The 25883-nt window shown below is 38.8% G+C and overlaps 1 protein-coding gene across 9 annotated transcripts in view; it reads right to left on the bottom strand.

The window, feature by feature from the left end:
* Window positions 1–6077: 6077 nt before the first annotated feature.
* KATNAL1 (katanin catalytic subunit A1 like 1) overlaps window positions 6078–25883 on the bottom strand; it is a 90470-nt gene continuing 70664 nt past the window's right edge. For 5 of the 9 annotated variants that reach the window (XM_023584770.2, XM_058277003.1, XM_004478922.4 and 2 more), the window contains 2 exons: window positions 13147–13273; window positions 6078–11880 (listed from right to left, as the gene is read on the bottom strand). In XM_023584770.2, coding sequence (XP_023440538.1) covers window positions 11682–11880; window positions 13147–13273 — 326 coding nt within the window. In that variant the 3' untranslated portion in view covers window positions 6078–11681. The remainder of the gene's footprint in view (window positions 11881–13146; window positions 13274–25883) is intronic. The other 4 variants (XM_058277004.1, XM_058277006.1, XM_004478924.4 and 1 more) reach the window with 1 other exon arrangement.

Genomic DNA, 25883 nt, shown 5'->3' with positions numbered 1-25883 from the left:
TGAAAGGGATCCTGAATAGCCAGCAACATCTTAAAAAGGAAAAGCAAAGTTGGAGGACTCTCACTTCCAGACTTTAAACCACATTATCTAGTTACAGTGACAAAAACAGCAAGGTAGTGTCATAAAGACAGACACATAATCCAATGGAACCGAACTGATGGCTCAGAAACAGAACCTCACTTCTACAGTTAAGTGATTTTTGACAAAGCTGTCAAACCCACCCAGCAGGGGCAGAATAGTCAATTTAACAATGATGCTAGGAGAACTGGATATCCATAGCCAAAAGAAAGAAGACCTCTATCTCACACCTTATACAAAAATTAACTCAAAATGGATCAAAGACCTAAATATAAAAACTAGAACCATAAAGCTTATAGAAGAAAATGTAGGAGAGATAAGAGGAGGGCTGAAAAGGAGAACTGATGTGGAATGTATGTAGAAGTTTTAATTAACTTGACTATAAAAGTGTGGAAATGGAGAGTTGATGGTAACACATGATAGTGAGTAGGAGTAATCTGATTTATAAATGGGATTGTGGCTGAAAATGGTAGTCTAAGAATGTAAATGTCAATTGAAAGTAAGCTAGAGAATAATCTAGGGACTAACACAGTGAACCCAGCAAGAACTGTGGTTAACCCTACAAATGCAAGAATGTCCTTCTGTGAACTAGAATGAATGTTCGTCACTATTGCAGAGTGGTAGGAACGTGGAGAAGCATGGGAAAAATACAATTAATATAACTTACGGACTATCATTAACACTAATATTGCAATATTCTTGCATCAATGTCAGAGCTGTACTGTGTTAATAATAAAGAGGTCTGGAATAAATATGCCAAATGTATGCTATGGACCATACTTAGTGGTAATAGTCTGATGATGGTTATCTCATGATCTCTAACAAATGTTCCACAACAGTGTGGTCTATTGATGAAGGGGTGTTGTATGGGAATTCCACACACGTGCATGATTGTTTTGTAAGATCACAATTCTCTAATAAAAATATATTTTAAAAAAATAAAGGAAACGAACTGTTTGAAATCCGTGCTAAGTAGAGAAAATTAATGTTGGGAAATGTTTCCATTGTTTTGTAATTTTGTTGCCAAAAACAAGTCTCGAAAAGTCTAATATGCTGAAATTAAACTTGAAATTATTTTCCTATCTGTTTAAAAACCTTCCAAATGAGGTAGGTTTTGAAACTGTTAATATAAAACGCAAACTTCCAATTAATCTGTAAGAACTGACTGACATCAGAGAAGACAGAAATTTAATAGCCAAAGTTAAAAACTTCTAAATAATTCATGGGCAGGATTCAAAACTAAAGCTCACAACATATAGTCACAGCAACATTTTTTTTTTCTTCTGGTTTATACACACCTTTGCAAAGTAACTTTTTCAGCTTAGTCATTAAAACTTAAGCATTGAAGTAAACTAAATCACTATATCTAATTTTCTATCCCAAAATTTTAAAATGAAGCATATTTAATCTCATGGCTCTCAGTGCAAATAATATTCATAGGTTTTGGAGAGCATTTTTGTACCAATAAAATAATTTTTAATTATTTTCATGATTATAGTTCTTTAAAATTGAATGCTTTAATAAATTAAATACTACTGTAAATTACAAGTATCCTGTGAGTTTTAAGTGATAGTGTACAGTGCAAAGGTGTTTTACTGGTGAGCAGCACCATCCGAGAAGTTTGGACACCACTGCCCTGGGTTCTGGTGACAACAGCTAGCACTGCCTTGCCTTACAGGTCAGAAGGAATAAAGTCGAGAGACAAGACTGACTTTCAGGCCAACGACTTTGGGGAGACACAAGTAAGAACAGGCATTGACTAGATTTATAGGAATATTCTTCATAAAAACTACCTTTACAATTTTATAAATACATTTCTTTTGCAGAGTAAAGTAATTATCATATGGAAAAATAAAAAGTAAAAAGTTCTCCTCTAATGCAAGACATTTTTTATTTTGGTTTCAATAAAGAAAATTTTAAAAGTTAATTCTTAAGAGGAATTTATAAACGTTTTTCTTAAATAAAGACGTTGGACAATATATGTCCTGCCATGGCCCACTGGGTGGACTGGGGGAGAGTGTAAACTACAATGTAAACCACTATCCATGCGGTGCAGCAGTGCTCCAAAATGTAATCACCAAATGCAGTGAATGTCCCATGATGATGAAAGAGGTTGTTGATTTGGGAGAAGTGGGGTGAGGGGGGTGGGGAGTATGTGGGGACCTCTTATATTTTTTGAATGTAACATTTAAAAAAAAATAGAGAGGAAAAAAAATTCATTTATATTTCATTACAAACTAATGAACGAGAGAAGAAAGTAATTTACTCTAAAAAGTATAGAAATGATATTCTTATTGTCTAATAATCCCACAATAAAGACTTCGGGAGAAAAAAAATGAAATAGCATACATAGAAGTAGGGAGTGAGGAGGTTATTTCTTGTGATTAGCAAATACCTATTTCACCCAGTTCCCTATGAGCACCGACTAAAGTGGTGTCTTCCCGTTTCTGGCTAAATGCAGTTTCTGGCTGCTTGGAGCAAACCATTCTTTTGTTGCTATATTTCTGCAAATCTTTTCCAGAGTTGCTGTGACTTGTGACATTCTGTCCAATTAGTTTTCAGCATGATTCTTTTTACCTTCACTGCCAAGACCTTACTTTTTCATAACAATCAACCTGTTCAATTAATGCTATACAAAAAGCTGTTCTGAAAGACTTACTGCTAGGCAACAGACTTGTTGAACTAGATCTTGGGTTTCATCTGAGAAAAGCACTTCTTTAGATAACAATTAGAGTCACTTCCTGAGAAATTATTAATTTATTCCAGAATACAGCAATGCCTCATTAGAATTTATAAGGAAGTAAAAACAAAAACACTAACCCATAAGAATTTAAATAAGTATTTCTATGTGTATATATGAATATGTAAATATATCCAGCATACATGGTAGATGCCCAATAAATAGTTGATTGTGTTATGTTTGATCAATCTCAGTTTGTCACTTTTGCTATGAATTTGGGGGGACAGTATGGGACACCAGTGTGCTGTGTTTTCTTAAGAGTATGCTGATATTCCCTGCTTTGAAGAAAAACAAATCAAGTGGGATCTTACAGCCAAGACAGAATAATTTATTACCCTAAATTCGGAACTAGCTTCTCTTTTGCAATATGGGCTCAGCATTGTAAACTGAACGAAAACATTTCATCCACAATTATTAAAGGCTGACAGAATTCATGAGAAGGGTTCCTAAAGCTTCTTGGAAACCAAATTGCTCTTAAAAAACAACTTTGATGAATTAAGTGCAAATGAATCAGAAACATATGGATTAAATTTTTCCTGAAATACACAAGTGTTTAAAAATTAAAGGAAATGTGCTTTTGAAGTATGTTTGAGAAATGTTACAAAATACATTTCAAAATGTTGGAAAAACAGCTTGAGGTATTTTACAAACCCCAATGAAGCCTGATTAACTAGCTAATTACAGAACAACAATATAATTACTAACACCATAGGATTTATATGTTGTGGAATACAGTAGTCATATCATGGCCAGTTCTTTGTTTAAAAAACATTTCAAATGGGTTCCCTGGAAGACATCTGAACCTTCAGAGCCAGCCTCAGCTTGGGGCCGTGCTTCACAGACAGACGCCAGGCTGGGCAGAGGCGCCAGGGGTCTCTCCTGGTGACCAACGATGGCCACGCGGACCTCTCGTGAGTAGAGAGTGATCACCCAGCAAGCACAGCACTGTCCATCATCTAAACTAGAAAGCAAACGACGCACATGCCAGGTCACTCAAGTGGGTGGTCTAAATACAATTCATGGAAACACTCAGAACCACTTCACAGAGACTCACCCAGAAAAACAAGGAGGTGTGTATTTGCACTCTGACACAGCAAATGGCAGCAATATTCCCAAATGGCATTTTCATCCCACAAGACAAGGCCACTATTTTTTTCCTGTGAATATTAATATAAAACCTAAATAGAATATATCACCATACTCTATTTAAATAAAAGTCTGATAAAAAAAATTATAAAGGGAAGAGAAGATAAAAGAGCGATTAATAACCTCAGAAAAACAGGTGAAGGCAACATATTCATTTCAAGAATTTAGTACTTTTTTGGTTTAACAAGGTTGAAAGTCGTCTCACAATATGGCAAAGGAATGGGTTCTGGAACTCACTCCACTTCTTAGGGGCCATGTGACTAGAACGAATCACATAGGCGCCTCACCTTCCTCTTCTGTACAAAGAGAACAACAGTAATGCATCTTAGGGCTACTGCACAGATGCATGAAACAATACAAGTAAAGCGCCGAGCACACAGTGAACACTATACACGCTCATTCCACTCCATGACGTCGATTTTCCAATATTTCTTCTCAGCTACCATCAACCTGGGTCAACAGTCTGCACTGTAAACAGGCTACCCAGGCTTATGTCTCCTCACTAAACCTCCAGCTGTCTGGGTGCTTTTTAAGCCTTACCTGCAGCAGTCTTCAAATATACCTAAGTCCTGCTTCCCAGTTCAGAATGTGAGCTGGAGTGCACATATTTAAACCCTCTTGAGTTTGAGAGGACTGGACCAGATCACTTGCTCCCAATTTTCAGGTCTCAGTGCCCTCGGTTGTTGGTGAGTCTCTCTAGACTTTCATGAAAGGTCCCAAGATCTTAGGAAAAGTCATACAGAGGAAGAGTTGTCCTAAAACTCTTCTGACCATAGAGAGGACAGGCAGTAGCCATGGAACACGCAGACCGTCTCCCTGGTCCCCCTTCCCACCTGAGTCATGTGCCCAGGGCCAGCTGACCATGGTGATACACAGTTTCCAGACTCACGGCCTTGGTTGATGGGACCACCTTCAGCCCACCCCTGCCCCACCCCCCTCTCCTCCTCTCCCTGTGAAAGGCAGCAGCGGGGAAGGAGAGGGGCCAGGCAGTGCTTCCATCACCCTCACACTTTCCCCCAGGCACACACCAGCCCTCCAGCCTGCTCTGCTTTCTGAGCTAGCCTCCACGTCACATCCCGAGGCACCACTGACCACCTGCACTGGAGGAAGTAAGAAAGGGCTGAAGGGAGAGTGGGAAGGCTCTAGCCGCAAATGTCTCCCATTTTTGTTCCACTTACCTACGTCTGTTCCTTTGTACCCTAAAAGATGATAACTCCACTAATGGTCAAAGCAAGAAAAAAGGTGGGGGCTGTAGAATTCAGTTGTTTCTAGATGCCTTCCAGCTGTAGATATTACACAATTGCATGAAAACATAATTATGCATAAAGATCAACTTCACACTTCATCTACCTGGAACCCTTCTGGGGACCAAAAGCTAAAAAGGCCACAAAGAGCCCAAAGAAATGACACAAAGCACTGAAATCCAGAGAACAAAGCTGCTCACCGCTCCTCACCCCCACGTGGCCAGACTCCTATGCCAACAAGCCAGCCCACGGAGTAGACTGCAGGCAGGGAACCGGGAGAGGAGCAAAGGCTGATAGCCTGAGAATGGAAGAGGAGAGAAGCCATAGCAGCAACCCCCAAAACTCAGCGACCAAGTAGTGAGAGGCAAAAGGCCGATACACCTCCATGGGCTGCTGAGGGTAGCACAATAACAGTAATGCTGCATCACAAAGAATAAATGAAGTTCAAATTTCCTATTTTACAAAGTCAGAGAGCAAGCGTGATGCATTTTAGCAAGGTTCCCATTGAAGCTAAAGTTAAAAAAAAGTTTTGGACATTCATAAAGTAAGATTCAGTCACCTGGAAAATTCACAATATGGAACACCAATTTTGCGCTGGTGCTACACAAATAAGATAAATGTATTTATTAAGCCAATTAGAATGAACTGAAAAGTGACTCTTATCTTTCCTGCATCAATCCTGAAATTATTAGTATAATGTATGGCAAACACAAAATGTCAGGTTTAAAACATGTGCTTCTGGAAGAAATCAACCTCCAAGGGAAGTCATTCCTTACTGGTGAGGGATCTGGAGCTCTGGCTGGCAGCGGCAAGTGTCCCAGTGACTGTATATCAAATATGAGCCCCAAAGAAAACACCAACAACCAGCAAACACTCCAGAAATTTATTACCAAATTACAACCTATGCACAAACACAGCTAAGCTCGTGAGTCTAGCAAAGTAGCAGCGCACAGATGGAAGGAAAAACACGTTCAATACATACAATTTGGAAATGTCTTTTTCTTAAACTAGCTTCAAAATGCAGGGAGACAAACACTAAAACACAAATCTTAACAATACACACAGAAACCATCACAACATGTACTGGTGTCTCCGGACAATGTGTCCATGACAGTATTAACTGAGGGTCACACCACCGAGCAAATATACATGTGTCCATTTGTGTGTTTTCATAAAGTACTTACGTTTATAGAGAATGGACACAAGATCAGTTAGGTTCCAAAATTTTTAATATAGTCACCTTAGTATGCATTTATGAAACTATGAGAACAGAGAATATGGGTTATGTTTAAAAAGTGTTCCTTAAACAAAACACATCCAAATGATGAACCTGGCCATAATAAAGAGCGGAAAGGTAATTCAGACACTTCACAGAGGCTTAATTTGGAATATATGGCTTTGCAGAGGAAGAAAAACAAAATATTTTAAAATAAAAATTCCAAGGATAAAAAAAAATCAACGAAAGAAGGCAAGAGCTGAATTTCAACAGAGTTGCAACACCTACTCTCAAGTTCATTGTTCTCACCCAGGACAACTAACAAGGAGGTGCTGATGGACAACCACCATACCAAGAAACCGGGACAGTCTATAACTGCAAGCAAGCGAGTCCCATCCATCAGCTCCATGGGATCGCAGCCCCCTCTCAATTAGAGGTGGAGTGGACATCACCATCCCAGAATCTTCAGGATTCGGGAATGAACTATGCACTAAAGTAGACTTACTGGTATTCTACTATAGACTTATTGTGATTCTAGCAATGGAAGAAATTATATCATTGATGAGGAGGCAGTGGCCACTGGCAGTTCTGAGGGCAGGGAGAGAGGAAATAAAGGTATAATATGGGGGCATTTTCAGGACTTGAGAATTGTCCTGAATGACATTGCGACAACAGATGCAGGCCATTATATATCTTGCCAAAACCTACAGAAGTGGGAGGGAGAGAATGTAAGGTGCAATGTAAACTTTAACCCATGCTTAGTGGCAGTGCTCCAAAATGTGTTCATCAATGGCAATGAATGTACCTCACTAATGAAGGATGTTGTTAATGTGGGAAAGTGTGCAAGGTGTAGGGAGCAGGGCATATGGGAATCCCCAATATTTTTTACATGACATTTCTGTAGTCTAATCTAAGTATCTTTAAAAAAAAAGAAAGAAGGCAAGAGTAGAAGGGAAGGAAGTATTTAAAGAAATAAACCTGCATAGATGATGATGAACCAAATTTAATTACATTTTCAATGCATTCCACCCTAAAACTAAGCCTAGTCAAATGAGGTAGACTCTGGGAATAAAATGTGTAAAATTTCAGGTTTTCCAAAGGGCAATATATTGTCACTTCAGAGACTGTAAAATAAATGTGCATTTTATAGTCTTGAATATAAAATGAAATGGGAGCCCTTTTTAAAGCAGGGATACTTCTCTATAATAATTCCTTATTTGTTGTGCCAAATTTCCAAATTTTCAAAAACTTCAGGCTGAAGTTGATAAAGCAATATCCAGGGTTCATTCATATGTGTACATATATATGTATATATATGAAGTGAAAGCAGTTAAATTAAAAGAATCAATGTTATGACATTACCTTAAAATTTTTCCTGTTCTGATTAACAAAACACCTGGAAATTTATAATATCATTAAAGCCAAAGAGTTGTCCAGAGCCAAAAACCTAATAAAAATTGAAAGGATTACTGTTAATGAGGTGAATGTTGAAAACAACATCTATTACCCTAGGGATTTTATTTTTTAAATACTCATACTGTTTTTCCACATTAAGAAACAACATTACAAGCAAATATCCTAAGAAACTAAATAAATAAGTATGAAAATCCTAATTTAAAAGTATAAATAAGTTAACTTACAGGAAGTATAATAGCTTTCAGCTTTTTCTGCAAAAATAATTAGTGTAGATGAGAAAAAAACATTTGGAGTTCAAATATTTCTATCCTCCTGACATGTCCTAAACTATAATTTCTACTTTTTTCTATTGTGAGAGATTCTTAGATTCACATAAATATTATGTGCATCACAAATAAGGTAATATCTAAAAAATATTATACAATCAAAACAGTTAAGGAACAAAAGACAAAAATGTCAGAAGAAAAACAACTATTTTTTACAAGGTAACACGACCCTTTCTTGGAAAAGGCCCGCAAACATCCTTTACGTTTTATGCCTGTCATACAGTATAGATCCTAAGGTAATTCATTATAAATAAAATACGGGGAAGACTGGGAACCTACTATTCTGCAAACAAAGATACCACAACCAAGACAACAGTGAAGGAGCCAAACGGCTCACAGGACAGAACCCCACACCCATCCTTCCCCTTCTCTAGTTAGAGGGGAGGGGGGCATTAGCACGCTGCCCACTAGTTACTGTTCCACGATTCTCATCATTTACACCATGGAGAAAGACTCACAGACACAGCAGACTGACAGTGTCTATCACTTCCTGCCAAGGAAGGAATTCAAATGGGCTCAGGCTGTTCAAAACCTAAAGAGTATCAATCACCTCGTGTCCAGTAGGTAGGCGACAACAAAGGTGAAGAGTGACGATCACTGAACAAAGCTGGGGCTGTATAGCACATGCTTTCCTGATGTATCCGTGTGGAGATTCACCAGATAATTTGCCAGCTCACTTTATGAGTAAACAGTGATTTTAGCCTATTTTTTTTTACGTCAAATACCACATCATAAAACCTGCCTCTCGGGAGCTCGAAGGAAGCCCTGGTCAGGCAGCTGGCCCACGGTGTGCTCCCTGGCCCACGTTTTCTTGCATTCTGTGGAGGCGGAGTCCGAGGACAAAGTGTGTTGGTCATTCGCCATGTGGACTGCTGCTGTCTGCAAGATGAATAAAAAGCCCGTGATGCCTTTTCTACTCTATTTTGTATGTGGGTCACCAGAAAGTTTCAGCCCACATTAAGAGCCATTTGTGTAGTACATTTATCGTTGTTAATTTTTTTCCAGGAAAAAAAAGGAGTTGTGGGAGTAAAACGTTTACTGAATATAGCCTAGAAAATGATAAAAAATGGTGTGTGGAAATAACCAGATCTCTAGGAAACAGTCATGTTGGTTATATATAGTTCAAATAAATGGTATCAGTTATTTTAAAACAGATTTAAAAAGAGAAGAAAGAAGAAGTGTTTATACACATATACAGAATCTTTCCAGGGCACACACGGTTCTTGTGCCTGTCCATCTGACCTAAACCACCATTCACTCGCCAGAGCCCCAAGGCACACCGTGTGCACCCTGGAGGGTCAGGGGGAACGCCCCGTCTTCTCCAGCGCCCAGCACCAGCACTCCCCCAGTGCCCCGCGGAGCACCCACGGAGATGCGCATGCCAAGAACTATCTGATCAGATATTTACAAAGCAGAATCACAGTGCTGCGGCACCCAGAATATCATCATGTTTTTAGATGAATTAAAGGAACCACACTTTTGTAATTTGACAATGCATCTGCTACTGCAACCTGGAAAAATACAAAACAAACAAAACAATTCTGTGTAAGGCAAAGCAGCCTTTTGCAAAAAGGACAATGTATATGCAATGTGCATTAAAGGTGGACAGAACAACTGAGGTATCTTTTCAAGATCCTTTAAGAGGTTGAAGATATACAGAGCATTCACCATCCACTGACAGAGAAAAATAAGTAATAAAGGAATGAAAGAAGGACACCTGACTCATTAACATAGTAAAGATAAGCTTCCAGAAAGCTCCAAATATTGCTTAATAGGCAATAAAAGAATCATAACTATGATGACAGTTATCCATAAAGAATTCAAAAAAAATTAAATGCATGCCAAGACAAATAGCACAAAACCTAGAAATGGTGTTAACTAATCAACTAAAGTATTACAAACGAGTTTTAACAATCTAAACACTGATGTTTTAACAACTGCCTAAAGGATTCAGGAGAAAACAAAATGTTAATGACTGGAAATAGTTTGCAAGACAATCTTAGTGGGATTATTTATTTTTTATTTTTAAAAAGTTCACAAATGAAAGGAAACTTCTCTCATTTCAATTAATTCAATCACAATAAAATCATGATGCCTTATGATTTTAACTCTTATAATTTATGCCTCAGAGGAAAGGGGGCAATTTATAGCATGAGAAGGATATTAAATTTTAAATTGATTGAGACTTAAGTTTTCTGAAAAGAATATAAGGCATTTATAGTTCTTAGTAGGGATAAGCAAGAAACAAATCTCTTAAGCAAGAGAATAAAAGTTTTAAATGCCTAAAAAGTTATATTATTTTTAGTTTTAATACAGTAAGTAGGTGTTATCTAAAATTTAGAATTCAGAATATCAAACAAAAAATTCTAAAGTTTGTCCATTATAGCATATTTTGCCTAGTCAAATAGGATAAATGTAACTTTAAAAAAAACTAACCAGTATAATCTACTTGTGATTGGATATATGCCATCTACTTTTTTTGGCTTCATTCTATTATCTCATTCTTGCTAAATTGAATGAGCATGCTGGATTTGTATCCTAATCCTACTGTGTGTAAAAGTTCTCAAGTTCAGCAAGGTAGAATTTTCAAAGATTATACCTAATGTTCATTATGTACAATGTTATTTTCTTAAACATGCTGTCAGGAAAAGCATAAAGATTTGCTTTGTTTTGTTTGTTTTGTATTAGCCACAAGAAAGTGGATTTGTTTAAAATCCCGAAGTATTTATTTGGAATACCAAAGTCAAAACAAAAATCAATCATGAAGATGAGAAAAGTAGAGGTTATATCTGTTTGAACACACTGAAAGAAAAGTGAAAATAAACTTAAAAGTCCAAAATGAAGAATTGCCTGTTATATAAACATAATATTCTTCCCACCCTTCCAATATGAAAATAAGCAGCACCAGCAACAGATACTAAAAGACCAGAGAAACAATTCTGGCAAGATGATTCTAAGACCGTAAAGCTCAAGAAATGACTGAAAAGCTGATAAAAAGAAATGGTGTGGAGGTAGGGGGGGCGGTGAGGAGGAGTGAAAATTCTAATCGACAGATGTTAACAGTAAGTAACCACTGTGTTCTAAAGGATTTTAACTAGCAAATCATTTCATCTAAGCTTTAAAATCACTCTTCTCCTAACAATGAAATGTTAATTAGACACAAACCCATTTTTGATGTTAAAAGCCAACTTATACAGGTTCCTCATGTTCACAGAGCAAAGAACCAGAAACAAAACAAAACAAACAAACAAAAGCCACTGCCAGTTCCTTGCGCATGCTGTGCCGTCTCTGAGACCGCTGGGACAGCTCTGCAGCCTTCCTGCAGCCCTGGGCTGGAGAGGGCAGTGCAAGGCCCCTCCAGGAAGGCTTTCCTATTTCTCAGCTACTTTTAATATTCTCTGTGGTTTGTGGACATTTTTCCTCCTTAAGTGAAAATCTCACCAATGAAAAATTCCACATCTTTTTAAAAAATTCCAAGAATTTCTTCCCAGTTTATGAACAAAGATACCAGAAATTCAAGCCGATCCAAATTCAACCATCCATTTTTCGTATTTCTCCAAGTCTGCAGCAGAGACAGACTTAGCAATTTTCTTAAGGGCCAATTCGAAGTCTCCTTTGGTGACAGGCATCTGAAGCTCCTCTTTAGAAAGTGCGCGGATCTCTTCCGGACTTAAGCCATTGATTCGCCGTCTCATTGCCATTAAAGAGGCATCCCTAAAAATACACAAAAACCAGTCAATACTAACTACTGCAAATGTTTTAAACACTTTCAACTGTAACAAAGTTAAGGTAAAACATTCAAAAGATCACTTCATGTGTTTTTATGATGCTGCTTAGAGTTATCCACTTACAGGACATCCTGAGGGTTCAGAAGAGGTTAAAAAAGGATGCACAGAACTCAAACATGAAATGCAGAGTTGATGAACACTAAAAGTCTGCATTGTGCTTAGATAGTACTGAATTGTCTTTTCCCTACCTCCTTCTCAAAGACAGCCAAGAAGTTCAGGACACTGAAGCTGAATTCTGAAATACTGAATGACACACTTGGAAATGACATATGGCTACTGTTAAGACAATTCAAAACCACACCCCAGATTGTCAAGTCTAGTCAGAAGGGGAAGGGAAGAACTTTTCTCTCTAGATATGAATACCCCCATATAGAGTGGACAGGAAATTCCCTCCATGGAGTGTTTGTAGCCAACTAAAAGGATAAAATCCTGCTTCTTTTAATGCCATTCTCAGCTCCATTCTGCCCATTTTAAATAATTTTGAAGGTTCATAATAAGTGGACAATCAGTGCTCACAATCAATGCCATTAGGAAGACGAAGCCAATCAAAACCACAAATTCAGAAAGTTTTAAATAGTTTTCCTATAGCAATAGTAGAAATGATTGTGAATTCGTGTGCCACTCAACTTGGCCAAACGTAGGAAAATACTAGCAGAAAAGGTTAGAAACCCAATGTCAATTTAAGTATAGTTTGGAAAGTAAGAAATAAAAGAAAAAATCCTCTTTTTAGCTCTGCCTGATGTGAACTGTCTAAATTATGATGCCACTAAATTGATAGGGAGATTTTTAAAATAGCATGTATTATGTCCACAGCACAAAGTGATGAGCTTTGCTCATCTGCAAGTGGTAAAACAATGTCAATCAAAACTAAATGGTCGTCCTTTTATATTCTTGCAGCTGGACTCCAATGCAGTGCTAAATTAACCTTAGGCTGTCCAAGTCATTATTACCAAGCTAGGCACAACAATTTCTTAAAAATGAAAGGGTTAAAAAGCTAAGTGACCATACTGGTACCTAATCTTACACCTAACAATAACCGATGAATGAAGTCATGCAGAAGCAAAACAAAACAAATGGGAAATCGTTTCAAGCAACTGGGTGGCTGCTTTCAAAGGCTAATACAGGGACTTTAACTTACACCATTCGTCAGGCCAAATCAATCACAGATCATCACAGATCATTAAAAATATACCTGCAAACATTAGTTATGTCAGCACCAGAATAGCCCTCAATCTTCTCTGCTATATCCTCCAGTTGAATATCAGGGTCTAATTCAACCTCACGAAGATTGATCTTCAGAAGCTCAGCTCTTCCTTTTGCTGTTAAAACATTTTTTGTTGCTGTTAGCTATTTTAAATTACAAGTCATTTTACTAAGAAACCACATATTAACATTGATGACAAGAGGGAGAGACCAATACAAAGAAGAGTCAATAACTGTGAGTCCACTGCATTACCAATTCACTGCATGACTCACAAATGACTGAACTTCCTGCGTGCCTTGGCTGCAACAACTGAACACTGAAACACAACTCAGTCTGCCGTACGGACTTGAGGAGAGCTGCGGTGAGAACAAAGGATCTGCAACCCGTTATGAAAAATACAAACATTCGTATCCAGACACAGAAATGCTTTCAGTAAAAAAAATTTAGCATAGTTTTATAGAGCTAGATTGCATGGAATGTAATTCCCATGAATTACTTTGCTCACCTTGAAGTAAGACACAGGAAGAGGTTTTCAGAACTCTGAAATCAATGAGCACAAAAGGAGAGACAGCCCACAGACACTTATGTTCCAGTATGGTTGAAAAAATACTGAATAAGCTCAAAATAACTAGAGAATTTTTAAAATAACCAATCATGTTTGGCTGACTCACTATCAGTTTTAGTGGCAAACCTGGTTAATACAGAACTGTAAGATAATGCATAACTTTAGATCTGGCTCTCTCCTATTTGAAACACAAATGAAATTTAATTTCCCCCAACTTTTATTTTGAAAAATTTTAAACCTGTAGAAAAGTTATTATAATCAATAAATAACCCATTTACCTTTCATCTAGATTCACCAGTTGTTCACATTTGGCCATTATTACTCTAACTCCCTTCTCTCCCCTCTTACTCCCTCCTTTTTTGAGTTGAGATTGGTAGTAGACATCACAAGGTAGACTAACATTTCACCTTCAATTCTTTAGCATGTATCTCCCAAGAACAAAGGTAAAAATATAATTATCACACTCATCAGTAAATTTATTTTTTTTTTTTAAAGATTTATTTATTTATTTAATTCCCCCCCCCCGGTTGTTTGTTCTCTGTGTCTATTTGCTGTGTCTTGTTTCTTTGTCCGCTTCTGTTGTCGTCAGCGGCACGGGAAGTGTGGGTGGCGCCATTCCTGGGCAGGCTGCACTTTCTTTCATGCTGGGCGGCTCTCCTTACGGGGCGCAATCCTTGCACATGGGGCTCCCCTATGCGGGGGACACCCCTGCGTGGCAGGGCACTCCTTGCACGCATCAGCACTGCACATGGGCCAGCTCCACACGGGTCAAGGAGGCCTGGGGTTTGAACCACGGACCTCCCATGTGGTAGACGGACGCCCTAACCACTGGGTCAAGTCCGTTTCCCCCTCATCAGTAAATTTAATACTGATTGTGATGGTTAGGCTAATGTGTCAACTCAGCCAGGTAAATGTCCCCAGTTGTTTGGTCAAGTAAGCACTGGGATAACTGTAATACAAGGGCATTTATGGTCTTTAGTCACCATTGACTTTACTGCAGTGGTAAATCATTGATAGCTGATTACAATTACATCAATCACGGAGACTGCCATCAGCAATGAGTGATGCTTTATCCAATCAACTGAATGCCTTAAAAGGGAAAGTGATTCCAGCACTGAGTGAGAATTTCCCAGCTCATCTTTGGACAGCCAGCATCTCCCAGACCTCATCAAGAACCTTCACTGGACTTACACTTGAGCCCCTGGTTGCAGCCTGCCTGCAGAACCTGGACTTGTGCATCCCCACGGTCACGTGAGAGACTCTTATAACATCGCATACTATTGACAGCTATCTCTTTTTGATTCTGTTTCCCTGGAGAACCATGACTAATACATTGATACTTTAGTATCATCTAATACACGTCCATAGCAACATTTCTCCTTTGGTCATCATTACCCACTAGTCTTCTTTAATCTGAAAACCATTTCCAGTGATTATTTTTTGTTAGTTTTGTTTTCTTTCATTACATGAACTATTCTTCCCCAAATGACCTTGCAGCATCAAGGCATTCTAATAAAGATCCCAACAGGTGTGTTTGTGAACTTGACAGATTCCAAAATATTTATGGAAACAGAAATAAACATGAAAGTCCAAGACACTCAGGAAGAACAATGAAATGGAAACAATTATCTATCAGATTCCAAGACTCATTTACAAAGCAACAGGAACTACATCAATGCGATGCTACTGCAGAGATAGACAAAGATCACGGACAGAGAAGGAGCCTAGAAGCAGATCAAAGCATATACTCTGGACACGGGTCTTATGACAGAGGTGGTGCAGACAGCAGGTAAGGAGTGCCTTTCCAATAAATGATGCCAGAACAACTGACCTCCACAGGGGGAAAATATGAAATTGGGTCCCACCTCATACCATAGCAAAATCAGTCCCAGATCTATTACTGATCTAAAGGTAAAATGCAAATTATAGGCCTTTTAAAAGATAATATAAGAAAATACCTTAATGACCTCAGAGTAAGAAAAGTATTAAGATATATAAATTAACTACAAAGGAAAAGATTAATAAACTGACCACATTATAAATTGGAACTCTTATTCATCAAAAGACAATATAAACAGACTGAAAACAGGTAAGATAAAGTTTGGGAAGATATTTGTAACATATTTAAATATCAAAGGACTTGTATTCAGAATATCTAAAGATATCAATAAGAAAAAGGTCACCCAACAGAAAAATAGGCAAAAGATCACAAAATCCAAACAGCCAAAAAACATAGGAAAAGATGTTCAAGCTTTTTAATAATAAGGGAAATGCATATTAAAACCATGATATTGGTATAAATTTAAAAGTCTGACAGTACCAAGTGTTGGGAAAAACAGGAAACAACAAGGATTCTCACATGCTGCTGGTAGGAGTGTAAACTGGAACCACCACTTCGGACAACAGACTGGAATTGTCTACTAATGTTGCAGCTATGCACACCCCACAACTTAGCAATTTCACTCTGAGGATGGGATGCTCCTCATCTCAGCCTAAAGAAACTGAGGCATGTGCACCATTATACATATATAGCAGCATTGTTCATAATAACCTAAAACCTATTATGGGCATAATGATCAAAATTCCAATTCAACAACACGATGGATAAATTGCAATATAATCACATAATGGAACATCACATAGCAACAAAAATGGACTGCAGCTACAGGCAACAAAATGAATGAATCTTAATATACTGAGCAAAAGAAGCAAGATGCAAATGAACACAATCAGCATGATCTCATTTATGTAAAATTCTAAGGAAGGTAAAATTATTTGTTTGGGAATACGTTCTTAGATGATGAAATTATAAATAAAAGCAAGAGGTTATTTCCATAAAAGGAATCATCGTGATTTCTGCCAGGGGACAGGAAGAGTGCTGTGGCAGGGAGGGAACACCAGGGAGCTTCTGAGGCCGGGGAACGTGCTCTTTCTTGTTCTAGAAGGTGGTATGTGGCTGTGTGCTTGTTTGCTTTGCCAATTCCTGCCTGAGTTGAACATTTTTCATACCTGTTTTTGTGTACGTCGTATTTCTCTCTCACACACACACAAGAAAGCAAAGCAACACAAAGAGCAGCAGCACTGGAAAGAGAAGCAAACCGGTCTTATCTGGGATTGCCAGAGAAAAAAGAGCGTCACCAGGAAAGCTAAACTTCCAAAATGCCTTAACCCCAGGAGCCCCGCTCCTTGGCCATCAGCCAGCCGGGCCCACCTGGCCTCTTCACGGGGCCTAAGGCACAGGCGGTCAGGCTAAGGAAGTCCTCTGCTCAAGCTGACAGTAAGAAGGGTGGCTGGGAAGAGAGGAGGGGAAGAAGGTCCTATTTCTCCTGTGACAGAAAGTTGTGTGTTCCTGGTGTCCAAGTAAGAAATCCAAACGTTAGTGCAAGAGCCCCATGGCACAGCGCACCATACCTGCAGGTGAATATTAGTGAACAAATACCACTCAACTCCTAAGGCCCAATTTCAGGAACCACAGTATCTGCAAATTAAATGGCTTTTTTTTTTCCTCCTGTGACCTAGCCTGAGAACTTATACACTACATTTAACACTATGTATTCTCTCACAGAAACAAGTTCCAGTCAAGCAACTTAAAATGAATTTCTGGAACCTACAGGGCCTGGTGAAATGAAGCTCATTAGGAAGCGCCCGCCTTTACTTAGTAACATGACTTTGGGGGCAATTAACTTTTAATACTGGTTCTTATCAGTGATTTGTTAGAAGATTCTAAGTAAGATTTATCAGCTCTATAAAACTAAATTAAAGATATTTAATAACCCCATGAAAAGATTTAACAAGGGATTAATACGTTAATAGTGTAAAGAACTGCCAACGCTCCATAACAAAACTGGTGCACATTTTAAATTTAAGTAAGCACATCGGTGGAAGGAGCCCGCTTATTCTCCACTAAGGACCTGGCTTGAGTGTGCACTAGGCCATCCGCTGCCAGGGCAGTGTGCTCTGGGCCATGCTGCCTGGGCTCACAGCCCCAACCTGCTGCACCAGCAGGAGAGCTCAGCTCCAGGTGCTCAGCTTCCTCACCTGGAAAATAAACAGGAGAGCAGACTTTAGCTCATAAGACCTGTGAGATGAAATGAGCTCGTGTAAAGCTGCCTCCGTTGGCACTCACTCAAGGTCCACTGCCTACCGCCACTGCCACCAGTCGACCAATGACCAACCAAAGAGCAGGCCGAGGAGGAGCCAGAGCAGCCAGCACCCCTGCCCTTAGGGAAAGTAAGGATCTGCGAGACTGCAGAGAAGACAAGCCACCAGGAAGAGCAGGGGAGACCAGCACAGCCCGGCCGAGGGGACTCGTGGGCAGATATGTTCTGACGTCTGCTTCAAAGTATCGATAAAACGTGAAGAGAAGGAAGGACAAGAAAACAATCCAGGAAAGGGGAGCCCATAAATAATGACACAGGAGGAGGAAGCAGCGCATGTGAACCAGAGTTTTAAAAAAATGTAAGTAAAAGCGTAATAGAAGGAAGACTGAGAAGCTCAAATAGATACAAATTGGATAAGCTGTGGACTTGCAGCAAAAGTATAACAAAATCAAATAAAAGGACGCTGACCTCGATATTACAGTAAATAAGAAGTCACTCAAAATCCGAGCTACTGCATAGTGCCTCAGTGGCTTAAGGGCATTAGTCAAAACGCAAAAGACAAAATAAAGGGGCTGGAGAGAGGAGTAGCCGGCTCTCGGCTGTGACAGAGGAGGGGAAGCGAGCAGGGACTTGAAGGAAGGACTGCCACGGCGTCACCGGGCCCTGTTTTGTCTTCTGTTGACCACAGCAGGCTGTATTTACCAACAAGGCTGCAAGAGTCTCCCGCATTCCACACTCTACTACTCGGGGAGCGTAGTCTAATTTCCCTTCACTTAAATCTGGATGGGCTTGTGAATGCTTCCACCCAGAGTAGGGAGAAGTGACACTAGGTGACTCCCCAGGCTGGGCCACAAAGGCAAAGCCCTTCCACTGAATCCGGTGGAGCAATCCCATGTGCACACCCGAGCCTCCACGAATGAATCTGACCACCTGGGGAAGCCCAGGCCACAGGGAACGGCCACGTGCGCCAGGAGGACCACCGGAGCTCAAATCCCAGAACCTCGACCACCAGGCGTGCGAGTGAAGACACTGCCAGCCGATCGCAGCCCCCAGCGGGGAGTCGCCCCCACCACTGCATCTCCTGCTGACTCGTGCAACAGACACAAGTCATCCCCACTGTGTCCTGCCTGAATTCCTGACCCATTCCTTGCCACCAAGTTCTAATTTCCTCTCAATCTTACGGAAGTTGCAATATGTCATTTGGGGTGGTTTTTCTTACCTTTCCTTTTTTTTTTTTTTTGATCTATTTCTTCTCATTCACCAGTTTATGCTGCCTGCCTTTTTCAACTAAAATTCCTTATTCATGGTTATTGTTATTTTTTCAAAAGATATTCTTTAAGTTTTAAAATTTTAATATACGCTACTTTTCTTTCCATTAATTTCCCCCTAGACTTCCACACCTCTTTCAGGTCTATCACTATCCCAAATTTTCTTTATAGTTCTATCTCTTCTAGACCCTTCTACATTACTGGATGCTCTAGCAAGCATCTATCTGTCTATCCGTTTTCAAGCAACCATGCCTTCCTTTCTTTTTCTCTAGATAATTCAGTTAAAATGCAGACAAGTCTGGTAGAGTAGTTATTGTTATATTCACACAGAACCTAGCAAAGGTCTTTCGCAGGAGAAGAGAGTTAAACACCCACTGAATAAATTAACACAGAGGAAAGAAAAAGGAAGAGTGGAGTTCTAATTGTGATGATCTGTTGGGAGTCCTTTAAGAAGAAAGCAAGTTCTCAAGCTCTGCAGTATAAGGTATACAGCTTCAGACCTGTAATAAACAAATAGAAGCACCCAACAGACATTAGCTATAATGCACTAACAAGATGCCCTTTAGTCAGCCAAGCCTATTTTCTTCTCCTATATTTCCAAAGGAAACCAAGTGCTCACCTTTGTATCCAATAAAGCATGTCTTTCCCCCAGAACCTAAGCTTTCCTCAACAGTTCAGAAAATTGCTATCAACTATCTTTCCAATAACATTTTCTCTATTTTGGCAAATGACGCCAGTTCAGTAGCAAAACTCTTAGTTTCCCTCCACGTTATCAGTTAAGGTGGCCAAAATAAATGAGGGTGGTCCTTAATCCAGTGGATAATATCTGAAGAACTTTTTCACAAAGGAATGTCAGGTGCAGCTACCAGAAGACTGAGAAGAATAGAGAGATGCCAAGGAGGGCCACAGCCAGCACCAGAAGGCTGCAGGCGCCAGGAGAAAGCAAGCCCTGCCAAAGGCTGGATTTTGCACTTCCAGCCTCCAAACTGTGAGGAAATAATTTCCTATTGTTTAAGCCAACCAGTGTGTGGTATGTGTCAGCAGCCCTGGACAACGAAGAGAGCATTTATCTAACAACTAAGAGAAATGCAAGCAGATGTCCACACAAAGCCATGAACTTTAACGTTTATAACCACTTTATTAATACCACAGCACAAAACTGGAAACAACCCAAATACCCATCAATAAGTGAAATATTAAACCATCTGTAGTATGTTCATATAATGGAATACTACTCACACATACACACAAAATAACAATAGATGAACCTTTAATATATTATGCTGAGTGAAATGAGTGCCAACCAATCAGTGGGTGCCCGAGACACACACCTAGAAAACTCCTCATGGGCTTACCCTCCTCACATTTGCCCTCCAGGCTGAAGCAGCCTGGGACAGCTAAAGCAGTGTAAGAAACAATTAAGTCAAAGAAAATTGGGCCCAAAGGCTTACCTGCTTTTAAGTCATCAATAAAGCACCCCAGAGAGGGATAAGGTCTATTTCTTTTTTTTTTTTTTTTTAAAGATTTATTTTTATTTATTTAATTCCCCTCCCCTCCCCCGATTGTTTTCTGTGTCTTTTTGCTGCGTCTTGTTTCTTTGTCCGCTTCTGTTGTCGTCAGCGGCGTGGGAAGTGTGGGCGGCGCCATTCCTAGGCAGGCTGCTCCCTCCTTCGCGCTGGCGACTCTCCTTGCGCGTGGGGCTCCCCTACACGGGGGACACCCCTAGTGGCAGGGCACTCCTTGCGCGCATCAGCACTGCACGTGGGCCAGCTCCACACGGGTCAAGGAGGCCCGGGGTTTGAACCGTGGACCTCCCATATGGTAGACGGACGCCCTAACCACTGGGCCAAAGTCCATTTCCCGATAAGGTCTATCTCATGGGGAGTTGAGAGAACACTCAAATTCTTGTAAACAGGTAAACTCCTAAGGCCACTGGCCAGCACAAGCTCAGGACAAGACCCAGGTTCAGAAAAGACAGGGAGGACCCCACACCTGTCATTTACCTCGGGCTGAACTTCTTGATAGGGAGGCTGAACTCTGATAGAGACCAACAGCCAGAGCACAGCCAATTTGGCAAAGACTGCGAAAGGCATTTTTTGCCTTGATTTGTTTGTTTTTGTTACTCCTGGCACTCAAGGAAATCTCTGTCATAACACAAGCTGGATACTAACTTTAAAAGCATACAGTTCAGAGACTAAATCCTAGAATTAACACTTTAAAATATTAAAATGTAAAGTGTGCAACAAAAGATTAAGAGACAAACAATGAAATAGGAAATGATGGCCCACTCCAAGGAACAGGATAAATATCCAGAAAATAACAACTAAGAAGACCACACTGTGAACATACAATACTGCCCAAAGGCTTTTTTAAGAAGTTCCTCAATATGCTCAAGGAGATAAAGGAAAATTTAGAGAAAGAACCAAAGGATCTCAGAAAAACAATGAATGAACAATGTGATCATCTCAATAAAGAGACAGAAATTTTAAAAAGCAATCAAGAAGAAATACTACACTTGAAGACCAACATAACTGAAATGAAAAATTCCCTCAAGGGTTGCAAAAACAGACTGGAGCTGGCAGAAGAAAGAATCAGTGAACTTGATAACAAGATAACTGCAATGAGGTTGAGGAGCACCAAGAAAAAAGGAATTTAAACAAGTGAAAACAGCCTAAGAGATCTGTGAGATGCCATCAAGCATACCAACATATTCACTATGGAAGTCCCAGAAACGGAAGAAAGACAGAAGGGGACAGGTGGAATATTAAAAGATAAGTCAGAAACCTTCCTAAACTTAAGAAAAGACAGGAATATGCACAGACAAGAAGCCCAACAAATCCCAAAAAAGATAAACTCAAAGAGAAATGCACCTAGACACAGAGTAGTCAAAATGTATAATGCAAAGGACAAGGAGAGAGTTCTGAAAACTGAAAGAGAAAAGTAATGTTTTATGTGCAAGGGAGCAGTGATAAGAGTAAATGCTGAGTTCTTATTAGAAATCATGGAGGTGGGAAGCTCAGGGGTTGAGACCTGCTTCCCATGTACAAGGTGCCAGGTTCAATGCCTGGTACCTCTTAGAAGAAAAAAAAAGAAAGAAAGAAATCATGGAGGCAAAAGGGCCTCCTTTTGAACTACTTTAAAGTGCTGAAATAAAACAATTACCCACAGTGTCTTTCAAATATAAGGGAGGGATTATGACATTCCCAGATAAACAAAAGCGAGAGAGTTTACCACCTCTCTATAGGCTGTGAGAAAAGGGAGTTCTTCAGATTGAAAGTAAAGGACACTGGAATGTGGATCAAAGAAATAGAAAGAAATAGTCCTCTTGTAAAGGTAATCGCATAGTTAATTACAGGCATACTTCAGAGATATTGCAGGTATGGTTCCAGACCACCTCTGTAAAGAGAATGTCACAAAAAAGAAAATCACATGAATTTTTGCGTCTCCCAGTGCATATAAAAGTTGTACTTAGACTATATTGTAGTCTATTAAGAGTGCAATAGAATTATGTCTTAAAAAGTGCACACCTAAATTAAAACATGACAAAGAGACACAAAGTGAGCACATGCTGTGGTTAAAATGGCACTGATAATAGTTGCTCAACACAGGGTTGCCATAACCCTTCAAAGTATTAAAAGTGCAGTATCTGTGAACTGCATAAAATTAAGCACAATAAAATAAAGTTTGCCTGTATAATTTCCAGTACTATTGTATTGTACTTTTTGGTATGTAATTCCATTTTTTAATTCTTATAGGGTCAAAAGTACAAAAGCATAAAAAGGAATGACAGGGGAGCAGGTGTAGTTCAATGGGTTTGAGGGCCTGTTTCCATCTACAAGGTCCTGGCTTCAATTTCTAGTACCTCCTTTAAAAACTTTTTTTAACTAAAAAAAAATTTTATTTGAAGTAATGACAGGGAAGTGGATGTGGCTCAAGCAATTGGGTTCCCACCTACCTCATGGGAGGTCCATAGTTCAGTTCCTAGTACCTCCTAAAGAAGACAGAGAGCTGGCACAAAGGGCAGGCATGGCAAGCTAACACAACGAGATGATGCAACAAGAGACACCAGGAGAAAAACCAAAATGAGAGACATAACAAAGCAGGCAGCCGAGGTTCCCAATGCCTTCTAAAGAAGATGATCAGGACAGCAAGCTGGCACAACGGGCAGGCGCGGCAAGCTGATGCAACAGGATGATGCAATAAGAGACACAATGAAGCAGGTAACAGGTGGCTTAAGACATCGGGTGCCTCTCTCCCACACTGGAGGTCCCAGGTTTGGGTCCCAGTGCCTCCTGAAGAAACAAAGAAGATGAACAGATATAGCAACTGCAAACAACGAGGGGGTGGGAGAGATAACTTTTAAAAATCTTAAAAAAAAAAAAAAAGTAACAATAACTCTGTGGTTAGGAAATTCAATATATAAAAACATAATTTGTAACAAGTACAACAAAAAGGTGGGAGCAGAGGGATATGGGAACAATGTGCATGCTATTGAAGTTAAGCTGATATCAAATCAAATGTTACTTTCTGTTAGAGATTTAGGACGTTAATATTAATATTAGCCTCATGGTGACAACAAAGAAAATATATGAAAACTATAATACAGAAAGAAATGAAAAGGAACTCAAAATAGCGATATAAAAATCATATAAATATGAAAGCAGGCTTAATGGAAGAATTGAGAAGCAAAAAAGTATCAGAGTTACAAAGACCATGCAGCAAAATGGCAGAAGAAAATTCTGCATTATCAGTATTTTAAATGTAAATGTACACACTCTCCTGTCAAAAGGTAGAGAAGGGCAGAATGGATAAAAATACATGACCCAAATTATGGCTTACAAGAGACTCAATTTAAATTCAAAGACACAAGTAGAAAATGAAAGGATGGAAAATATATATGTACCATGAAATAGTAAACAAAAAGACATCTGGGGTAACTATACTCATATTAGATAAAATAGACTTTATGTCAAAAACTGTTACAAGGGACAAATAAAAGTAACTACGTAAGGGTCAACTCAATAAGAAGGCATTACAACTCTAAATATATATGCACCTAATGGAATAGCCCCAAAACATACAAAGCAAATACTGACAGATTTGAAAGGAGAAATATATGGTTTTACATTAATAGTAGGAGATTTCAATCTTTCTATTTTCAATAATGGGTAGAACATTTAAATAAAAGATCAATAATGAAACAGATGAATTGAATGACACTATAAATCAACTAGATTTGAGTGATACTATAAATCAACTAGACCTAAAAGACATATACAACATTCAGCCAACAGTAGCAGAATATACATTTTTCTTGGATGCTCATGGATCATTCTCCAGTATAGATCATATGTTAGGTCACAAAAGCCTCCATAAATTCAAAAACATTGAAATAATACAGTGTGTTTTCTCTGGTCACAATAGAATGAAGCTAGAAATCAAAAGCAGAGAACTAGAAAATTGACAAGTATGTAGAAATTAAACAATGCATTCTTAAATAAACAATGGGCCAAAAAAGAAATCACAAGGGAAATTAGGAACTTTCTTGAGGTGAATAAAAACAAAAACACAACAACTGCCAAAAGATGAAAGCAACCCAAGTGTCCATCAGGTTATAAAAATGATTAAGTCCTGAGACATTCAACAACATGGATGAACCCTGATGACATCATGTTGAATGCAATACAAATGGACAAATATTGTGTAATCTCAACAATATGAAATTATTAGTATAAGCAAACTCATAGAGTCAGAAACTACAATATAGGTTTATCAAAGCTGGGGTGGAAATAGGGCATTGGATTTAATGCCTAATTGGTACAGAATTTCTGTTGGGAGTGATGGAAAAGTTTTGATAATATATGGTAGCAATGGCAGCACAACACTGTGAATATATTTAACACCACTAAATTATATACCTGAATATGGTTAAAAGAAAAATTTTAAGTTGTATATATGTCACTAAAATAAAAATAAAATAAAAAACAACTATAGGACTTTACAATACAAATGGTGAACACTAATGTAATCTATGGACTATTAGCTATCATTATATATATAGTAAAATGACTATATAATAGTCTCGCATCAATTATAACAAAGGATCCACACTAATGCAAAGCACTAATAATGGTGGTAGGTATACGGAAACCCTGTATTTTCTGCATGATTCTTCTGTAAACCTACAACTTTTCTTAAAAAGAAAACACACACATACACATAACCATACACCCACACTCACACACAAACACAAAAAACAGTAAAGGCCAGACCATGATAAAATGGCATTTTAAAGTGCTGAAAATAAAAAACAAAACTCTTTTAACCCAAAATTATTCATTAATCAAAAACATCCTTCAGAGATAATGACGTTTCAGATAACAAAAGTTGACAGAATTGCTGATCAGCAGAGCTGAACGAGAAGAAATTCTAATGGAAGTTCTTCAGGAAATGGGAATTGGTCTCAGATGGAAACTTGAGCCTTAAAGGAAAAAAAGAACACAACAAAATGGTAGATATGGGGCTAAACAATACTTTTTTGTTCTCCTGATAATTTCTTCAAATTTATACTGACAATTTAAACCCTATCATATTATGGATCTTATCATGTATCTAATGTAAAATACATAACAGAAACAGCACAAAGGCTAGGGGAGACAAATTATTCTAACATTTTCCCTGAAGTGATACTATATTAGCTCTAAGTAGACTGTGATAAGTGCAGATGTAAATTGTAATCCCTAGAGCACAACTACTAAAAAATCATACAGTGAGTTATATAGCTAAAAATCC

Source organism: Dasypus novemcinctus, chromosome 15 (genome assembly GCF_030445035.2).
Source record: "Dasypus novemcinctus isolate mDasNov1 chromosome 15, mDasNov1.1.hap2, whole genome shotgun sequence".
Classification (NCBI taxonomy): domain Eukaryota; kingdom Metazoa; phylum Chordata; class Mammalia; order Cingulata; family Dasypodidae; genus Dasypus; species Dasypus novemcinctus.
Note: the sequence above shows the minus strand (reverse complement) of the source record. Positions and strands in the feature narration are given on the sequence as shown.